The sequence below is a fragment of the Acyrthosiphon pisum genome, chromosome X (assembly GCF_005508785.2).
Source record: "Acyrthosiphon pisum isolate AL4f chromosome X, pea_aphid_22Mar2018_4r6ur, whole genome shotgun sequence".
NCBI lineage: Eukaryota > Metazoa > Arthropoda > Insecta > Hemiptera > Aphididae > Acyrthosiphon > Acyrthosiphon pisum.
Window position 1 is genome coordinate 30,656,269 of NC_042493.1, and position 9,769 is coordinate 30,666,037.

General features: G+C 25.5%; 1 protein-coding gene across 1 annotated transcript; it reads left to right on the plus strand.

Annotated features, from left to right (window-relative positions):
* The first annotated feature begins 8,491 nt into the window (after positions 1-8,491).
* On the plus strand, positions 8,492-9,530 carry LOC107882722. The gene is made up of 3 exons (XM_029485085.1): positions 8,492-8,821; positions 8,903-9,062; positions 9,403-9,530. The coding sequence occupies exons 1-3, from the start codon at positions 8,636-8,638 to the stop codon at positions 9,528-9,530; spliced, it is 474 nt and encodes a 157-aa protein (XP_029340945.1). The 5' UTR covers positions 8,492-8,635.
* Positions 9,531-9,769: the final 239 nt, after the last annotated feature.

Genomic DNA, 9,769 nt, shown 5'->3' on the forward strand with positions numbered 1-9,769 from the left:
AAAATTAAATAATTCATTTGTTTCCCAAAAAATATTAATATTTTTTTTTAAAAATTAAACAGTATTTCTTATTTTTTTTGGGTGGGGGGGAGGTGGGGGGAAATGTAATTATCTAATTTGTATTTAAACCTTACAATTATTTTATATTGCCCTATAGGCTATGATAAATATGGTAAATATCATTAACTGTATATGTCTGTATTTGTTTGAAGAAAACGATTTATGTCGGTTTATTGATAAGATTATTATACATAATTTTAATGAATATGCACTAAACTTAAGTATAGAAACAGTGAATTACGAAATAAAAATACCTGGAAAAAAATCCCTGAACCTAGGAAAAATAACCCCCAGACTACAATGTTACTGACAACTAGGTACATGAAATTGATTGATAAATTATTTTTTAAAAGCTAATTAGTGTAATAATTATCATATTATTAATATTTAATTACAACTATATTATACTTCTTGGTAGGTAGTATGGTATACCTACTTTTCATTAAAAAGATTAAAATATAATCATTAATAATTTTCAAAAATTAACAATAATATTATTTTGTTTTATATCATGATTTTAAGCAACATATTATGTCAATAGTCTTTTTAAAAAATTAGGTACCTACCCACACAACATTTGTCAATCAACACAATTGTATAAATATTGAATTTGAATTGGATTTAAGATATTTAATTTTAAAAGTTAGTTAATTATTGATAACATATTTTATTTTTTACGCTGTAACCAAAATATTGTATGATTATGAATAAATATTGGCTTAACAATATTTAATTTTTAAAGATGATTAAAAATTGAATAAATCTTAAAACTCATCATTTATTCAATCTTTTTTATTAATGTTCTATCTTTATTTTCTATTCATTGAATAAAATATATTTTATTTCCAATCGTAATTGGAAATTAAATGTATCTTATAATGTAACATTAAATAACTTAACTTTATTAATATTTATTTTTTGTTAATAATCATAATTTATTCAATATTTACAATTATTATTCTATTTTTATTTTTTATTCATCGAATAAAATATATATTATTTTCAATGCGAATCACAAATTAAATGCAACTTAAATTGTAACCTGAAATAATTTCTTAAAAAAATATGCATTTATAATCTTTAAAAAGTATATATTATAATTTATAATTTTATTCTAATCTTCACATATATAATAATAACATATAATAATTTAATAGCGATTATAATATATATAATTATGCTTAGCAGTCGAAAATAAAATAATAGATGTTCATAATATAGTAAAATCAATAAACGCATGCAATATGCATTCAATAATGAGTATTTCACTACAATTATTGGTACACGCGGGCATTAATCTAAGAAATGTATTAAATCAGATCATATAATATGATTATATTATGGTTATAATATATATAATATGGAAGACCGCGGCTTTGATATATTTTTTACTAAATCACTGTTCATAAAAATGAATAGTTCTCATATGTTATAATGAAAAACTATTAAAACATATGAAACTGCAGTTAGATCTTAAAAATTATCAGTAAAACTATTAAAAAATATATCACTGTTTATAATACCTATATATATTATATAGATCCACTAATTATTATATATATATATATATATATATATATATATATATATATAACATTATAACAATAATAACACTACAATAGTTTAAAAGAAGCATAATAATATTTCCATCACAGTTATTAAAACATAATATATATAATAATATGTTATAGTTATATAGGTATATTATATGAACAATTGAAATTAAATTACAAACTTAGAGCGAACATATATTATTTATATTTGTAATTTTGTTTATAATTTTATATTTGACACAAATTATATAAATTGCAATTGAAAAACATAAAGTTGCTGTAATAGTTTGGTGGATATATATTTTGAACTTAAATATAATATTTATACACGTTATAATTAATAGGTACTATTAAAATTGAATTATACCCTTTTACCCGACCATCATTAATATGTATATTATCATTATAATTTATATTATGTATGTTTATGTTAACAAATATATGTACGTCCGCCTCAAAGTGCATAGAATGTGAAGACGTGGCGAATGTATAGCAAATATAGAATTATTCATCAATGAGTATTAATATAATTCACCTAAAAATAATGGTACCTATAATAAGTTATTTTAATTAACTTATTCAAGAAGTCATAATGCACGCTGCATACACGATAGACCTATTATAATAAACTATAATGGCATCGCATAGACGGGAGAAATCACCAGACGGGATTGTTGAGACTTTGAGAGAGAAAAGAGAGGTTTTGGTCGTTACTGTGTCCCGAAACATTATTTATTATATAACCCAAAATATGCTTTTCTCTCTTATGCATCCAATGCTCATAATATGTTATGTCTTCTCTCTCTGTTATGTTGTCTGGATTTACCATGGCAGGGCGTTGCGGGAAGCACTGTCCGTTAGTTAATAGTTGTTTGTCTATGATAATACTTTGTAATCTACTGATAAGACTCAGTAATACTAATAACTATTATTTCGAAAAATATCCTTAATGTGGCTCAAGAACGTGGTCTGTAGACGACTGTAGTCTGTCTCTACTCACTACAATAATTTACAAAATTGTTACGCCCTACGGAATTGAAAATCGTAAACAATTAAAACTGTCATTTCGTATAATAATAGCTAAATACCCAGTGCTTATTTATTATGTTATTAATTTCTTATTATTATATTATTATTGTTACCGAGTAAAATCGCTGATAAAATTAATATTATTATAACCTTTATCTGTGTGTAAAACATGGTAAAACCAATGTTATTCTATATTATGTCTAAACATGCGAAAGTCGTTGTTACAAAGTGAAGTGCGGGGTGCGCGTATTAATGCATAGTTGCGTATTTTCTTTTTAGTTATTACTTATTATTCCATGTCTTACACTATTTTCAACTTTGTCATAATAACTGTTAAACTGTCGTCTGTCTGTATTATTGTATTATACGACGAGAACGGTTTACACCGCCATTACGGTTCAGTTTTTCTCATTTATTTTGTCGTGCTTTTTTGTCCATTGGGATTGAGTTAACGAAGTTCACTTGGCATGCTTTTAAGTTTTCCGTATCAAAAGGCCTAATAGTTATTATTAATCTTCAAATATTTTGGTAAGTGAAACAATATAAATTATACGTAATATTATATATTATGAATATAGCCGGTATAGGAACTAACACTAAACAATTTTATGAATCTTCTTCTTTTTTTTTTTTTTTAAGCTTGACGTGGAATTGCCAATTTTGCTGCTGAATGCTGATACTGCTACGACTGTCAAATGTACGCGTTGGTACATGAACTGGGTTCACACGGCCTCTTCAGTTCAGATTTAAAGCATTTTTTTGTTCATTGAGTTAACAATCAGTATAATATTATTAATCTTCAAATATTGTGGTAAGTGAAACAAAAAAAATTATACACAATATTAATATTATGTATGCGAATATAGCCGAATAATAGGCACTAACCCTAAACAATTTTATGAATCTTCTTTTTCTTTTCTTTTTAAGCTTGACGAGGAATTGCCAATTTTGCTACTGATACTGCTACGACTGTCAACTGTACGCGTTAGTACATGAACTGGGTTCACGCCGCCTCTACAGTTCAGATTTAAAGCATTTTTTTGTCCATTGAGTTAACTAAGTCCGCGTGACATGCTTTTAAGTTTACCGGATAAAAAAGCCAGATAGTTCAACCATAGTTTCAATCTAATACAGTTTATTATTAATCTTCAAATATTGTGGTAAGTGAAACGAAAAAAATTATACATAATATTATGTATGCGAATATAGCCGAATAATAGGCACTAACCCTAAACAATTTTATGAATCTTCTTTTTCTTTTTTTTTTATTTAGCTTGACGTGGTATTGCCAATTTTGCTACTGATACTGCTACGACTGTCGACTGTACGTATTATTAACTGTATTATTATTGTCTTTGTCAGTCAGTAATTTAAGTATGTCAGTCAATAAAAATATAAGTAGGTCTACTAAACGTAGACGATTTTTGGAGGATCTGGAAATGGTTGATTATTTGTATGACAATGATAAAAATGTAGAATGTGAATTACAACCAAGTACATCATATGAAGTAGATTATAATTTAGCCAATGAAAATACAAATTTCTCAGTATCAAATGCCAATAAACCATTTTCTGACATAAAATTACCTGGTAGTCCAATCTCATGTGATGGGTTTTCAATTAATTCTTTAAATGAAGCAGATAATGAATTTGAAAATAATTTATTTTCTTCAGATTCTGATTTTGACGAGGATTTTGATACCAATAATGATCAGCTTAAAATTAGTGGTTCGTTTGATATGTTTGAGGACAAAGATTGTATTTTAAAACCATTAGCGAAATGTGCAGTGACTTATAATATCACTCTTATTTCTTTGTCTTCATTACTAAAAGTATTAAAAGGTCATAAATGTTTTAAAGATATCCCAGTTGATGCTAGAACTGTGTTAAAAACAAATAAACCTAATCAATGTAATGATATTCAAATTGTGTCACCTGGCTTATATTATCATTTTGGGGTTGCTAATGGCTTAAATTGTCTTGGTGATATGCTAGTGAATTTTGATGATGTTATTAAAATTGTAATAGGAATTGACGGATTACCCCTTACAAAAAGTTCCTCAAGTACATTTTGGCCAATTTTAGGATATGCTCGATACCCAGCTATTAATTCTTATAGTCAACATAATATATTTATAATAGGGTTGTACTGGGGAAGAGAAAAACCTCAATCTTGTAATGATTATTTAAAATATTTGGTGTCTGAACTTAAAGATTTGTATACAAATGGCATGCAAACAAAGTTTGGTAAAAAAATTGTGATAGTTGATACTTTTTGTTGTGACTGCCCTGCTAAGAGTTTCATTTTATCAGTAAAAGGTCACGCTGGATATTCATCCTGTATAAGATGTAGAATAGAAGGAGAACGTATAAACAATACAACATGTTTTTTGGGAACCAACTTTTCTAAAAGAACTCATTCAGATTTCTTAAATCGTGTGGATGATGATCACCATATCACTTCTACTGTTTCTATACTTACAGAAATACCAGGTATAAATATAGTTGAAGATTTTAGTCTTGACTATATGCATTTGGTATGTTTAGGGGTTATGAAAAAAATGCTATTACTCTGGTTAGGTGTATCAAAAAATGCTCCTGTCAATGTCCGTATTCCAAGTCGAAGTGTAAACAGTATTTCAAATCATTTATTGTTATTAAATACGTTTGTACCTAGTGATTTTTCAAGAAAATGTAGAGGGTTAAATGAAATTTGTCGGTTTAAAGCAACTGAGTTTAGATTATTTTTATTATATACAGGACCTGTGGTCTTAAAAGATATTTTAAATAATGAATGTTATTTTCATTTTTTGTGTTTACACATCAGTTTTAGAGTTCTCTTATGTCCTAGTACCTAGTTCTGAAAAGTTAGTGAATTTCAGTGAAAAACTAATTAAATATTTTGTTGAAAATTTTAGTGAAATATATGGTCCTCAGTTTATTTCTCATAATGTGCATGGATTATTGCACATAGTTGATGATTATAGAAAATTTAAATCGCTTGAAGAGTGTTCATGTTTTCCTTTCGAGAATTACATGAAAGTTTTAAAAAAAATGGTCCGGAAGCATGAAAAACCACTTGAACAAGTTATTAACCGCTACCACGAATCTTTATTATTTAACCAACCAATTGTTTTGAAATCTCAAAAAAAAATTATTTATAAAAAACCTTACAGTTATGGACCTTCAGTATTTGAGCACTTAACCGTTCCACATTTCCAGATAGTTTTTAAAAATAATATTAAAATAAATATTAAGTCTTCATCCGACAGCTATATTGGGTTCACAGATGAAACAGGTCTTAAAATTGTTAAGGTTTTTAATATATGTCGTGATTCTATGACAGAAAAATATGTTTTTGTAGTTAAGCATTTTGAAACTATTGGCATTTTTTTTGATAAACCCATCAGTAGTCTTAAATTAGGTATTGCTGTGGTAAAAAATTTATCAGAATTTTATTCCACCATAGACATTGAGAATACTGAATTTGTAAAATATATGATATTGTCTAGTAATAGTAATTTAAATGTTGCATACCCTATTTTACATTTATTTAATTTTTGAATTACTGACAGTTTATTGATATATATATATGTTAAATTTTAATACATTTTTATGTACCTGTTTTTTTTTTTTTATCTAAAATGTCATGAATATGTTTTTTTATTATACTTAACTTATATTAATTATTTATGTTAATCATTTATTGTAATTGTATTTAATAGTTTGTGTTTTTGGTATAGTGTAAAATAAAGATGTCCCAATATTTGGTTGTTGAATTTCATGAAGATAATTCAATAGAAGCAGTTCCAGCTTGCTGGTTTAAAAAAAAAGAAGGCACGTGCGCATGGCCGAATACTAAAAATCCCAATGCATTAAAAAAATTTGTTGAACTAAAAAGCATTCCTAATGATGCTGAATACAGTTATCATGCGGCCAAAGTATTGAAAATATCTGGTAAAATAGTTTATTTGTGTAACATATTATAATTTAGTTAATATAGATTTATATATACTACATTATGTTGTGTTGTATATAAGTCCTTTTTAAGTTATATATATTGTAGCTGATTATTGTTAGTATGCACTACATGCATTATTACATGTATACATATCATAATATTTCAGATTCATTATATAAAGCTAGGAAAATGGTAAAAAAAGGATTAACTAACATGTACATATCATCTACCGATGATGATGTTTTATTAAAATCCAAACGAAGAACTGATAAAAAAGCAGTATCAAATGTTGTTTCACCCTCATGTCCTATATTTTCAGGTACCTGTATATCATAAAAATATAAACATATGTTATATGATCAAATCTGTATACTTAAACTATTATTTTTTAACTTAGAGTCTGATGATGATGACTGTAGTGATGAGAACATCAAAGGTGGCAAAAAAAGTACAATAAGGACATTACTAAATGGATGGTCACCATCTTCAAAAAAAGTGAAATGTATGTTACAGTAAAACTATCTAATAACAGTTTATATTATGTTTATAATTACTATTTACTTATATTATTGGTTTATTTATATTTAATTTATGAAGTGCTGAAAAGTCTACAAGCTAATAGTACTCAGTACTCTTACAAAATCTGCAGATGGTCGTTATGCTTCAAAGTCATCAATTGTGAAAAAATTATCTTTTAGTGATACATCTTTTCATGATACCTCCAAGAACAAACATATGGGTAAATGTTTTAAAATAAAATTGATATATAATTTATTAATATGAGTGGTTTAAGTATGACGGGCAGGCAAATCAAATATTGTTTCATTTATTGGGAATATATTATATATTGTTAGTGTTTTTTTTTTAAAATTAAGTGGCTGTGGCTATTCTATAATTTTTCTTGTGTAAGAATTCTAGCATGGAGGTATAGCAAAAATATCTCATTTTATATATTTATTTTTGATATAGTTGATCAGACAAATCTTGAACCTGCAGATTATCTTGATAAAAACTCAAATAATAAAGTTATTGAAACTACCAGTAATGAGATAAAATCAACTGATCTTGAAATTGGTAATTATATACTTCATGCAATTTTATTTTAACTATATATATAAACAATCAAAAAAGTTAATATTTGTAATATGATAATAGGTAATGGAAGCTCAGAAGTTATGCCGAGACACCTAGCAGAAACACCCCAATATGCAATCAATCAATTACAATCAACAAGAACCCCAGAAATTTGTAATTCTGTATCAGTTTCAAATGGTTAGTGTAATAAATAAAATAATATCAATTGTAAAACATCCATTTCATTATTACTTAACACATAGTAATAAATAATATAGCTAACCATTTATTCTAGTTAATGCATATTGTGTCAAGTATAAGATATTATAGTTATATTGAAATGGAACCTTCATATAACTATAGTTGTATTTCTTACAATCACCAAAGTTCTTTACTTGATTTTAGCTATGAATTATGGTAATATATATAATATTCCATATAAATATAGTTATAGTAAATTAAATCTTACATTTATTATTACTCTACATTTTAAATATCTATAGGGTTCTGTCAAACAAATTGCATAACTATATACTAGAATAAGCATTTTATTCTTATATTATTGTATTTAATATATTAAATTATTTATATAATTAATATTATCGTGTACGATTAAAGTTATGGTAATCTTATATATTTTATGCAATGTGTTACTATAATTATTAAATGAATTAATATTTATGAGATACTATAACAAATATAATTATACACTTAACCTGCTATATAATATATATACATGCCTACAACATTTTAGTATTTTTCAGTATTAATTCATTTTTTATCACTAATAATAAATATATTTGTATATGCAATATGATACCTAACAGTTTAAAATTATGTAAATCGATAATATTTTATTTTATTTTGTTCAGGAACTACATAATTTGAAAAAGAAGTTCTTCATAAGCTATCATTTTTAAAATTTGAATTAAAGCGAGCAGTAAATAATCAAAGAGATATGGCCCAAAGAATGGAGATAATAGAAAGTAGACTTGAAAATATTCCATCATATGACATCTCCAATTTTAACAACAATGACTCGTCTTTAATTGATAGAGATTTCAATATATCACTTGACAATTTAATTGATCTTGAAATCTTTGAAGAAAAAATTTCTGGCAGTAAAGAATTCCGTACTCAGTTGGTAAGAAATCATATAATATGCTGCTAGGTATCTGGTATTTTGAAAATGTTTCTATTATTTGTATGTGTACTAACTTTTTAGGTAAATAAACTTTCATACATCGGCGGTAAACATGTCAAGGCAATGGTCAAACGGGTGATGGGAAAATTGTTCAAAGATGAACTATTAAAAGATTTCTCATACACCGGGAAAAAAGGCAAAAAAAAATTTTGTAGCCTGGGTTGTACTTCTGTGATTTTTGGTAAGATATCATTTTTACTATTATATATATACCTATATATAGTAATATATTAATATTATTATAATCAGAAATAATGAAATGATTATTCAATTAACACTTGATAAAATATTCTTCTTATTTATATAATAATATACATATATAATATATCATTATATCATTATATATACACATTATACATTAATATTGTATTATCTTCTATACCTTTTTAAATAATGCTTAACTTTTATGGCTGTAATGTCTTACCTACTTAAGACTAATTTTGTAGTTTTATAGGGCTAAAATACACAAACATCCTAAATATTTTTGCTACCCATAATTATTTATTGTAAATATTTTTTAGATGCTGTCAAGAAGCAAAATAAATTTCAAAATTCATCTCAAAATGAAATGGAGGAAATCATCAAATATGTACTTGCTCAAGCCCCATTTAATTTAAAAAGAATTTCTGATAAGAATTTCTCTGCTTAAATTGCTTTTTTTAATATTTTAATATTTAAATTTTTTTTTGTTTTGATAATGTACAATGTAATACAATTCTCACTAAATAAATTTTTCTTGCTTTGATTAAATTTCAAAATATTTTGTTTTATACAATTTAAATTCATATGACATAATATTTACTTTTTTTTACCTATTCATATAATTATGTACTAATATATATAATGGTAATACAGTAATACTTAGATATATACAAATATTTTTATGAA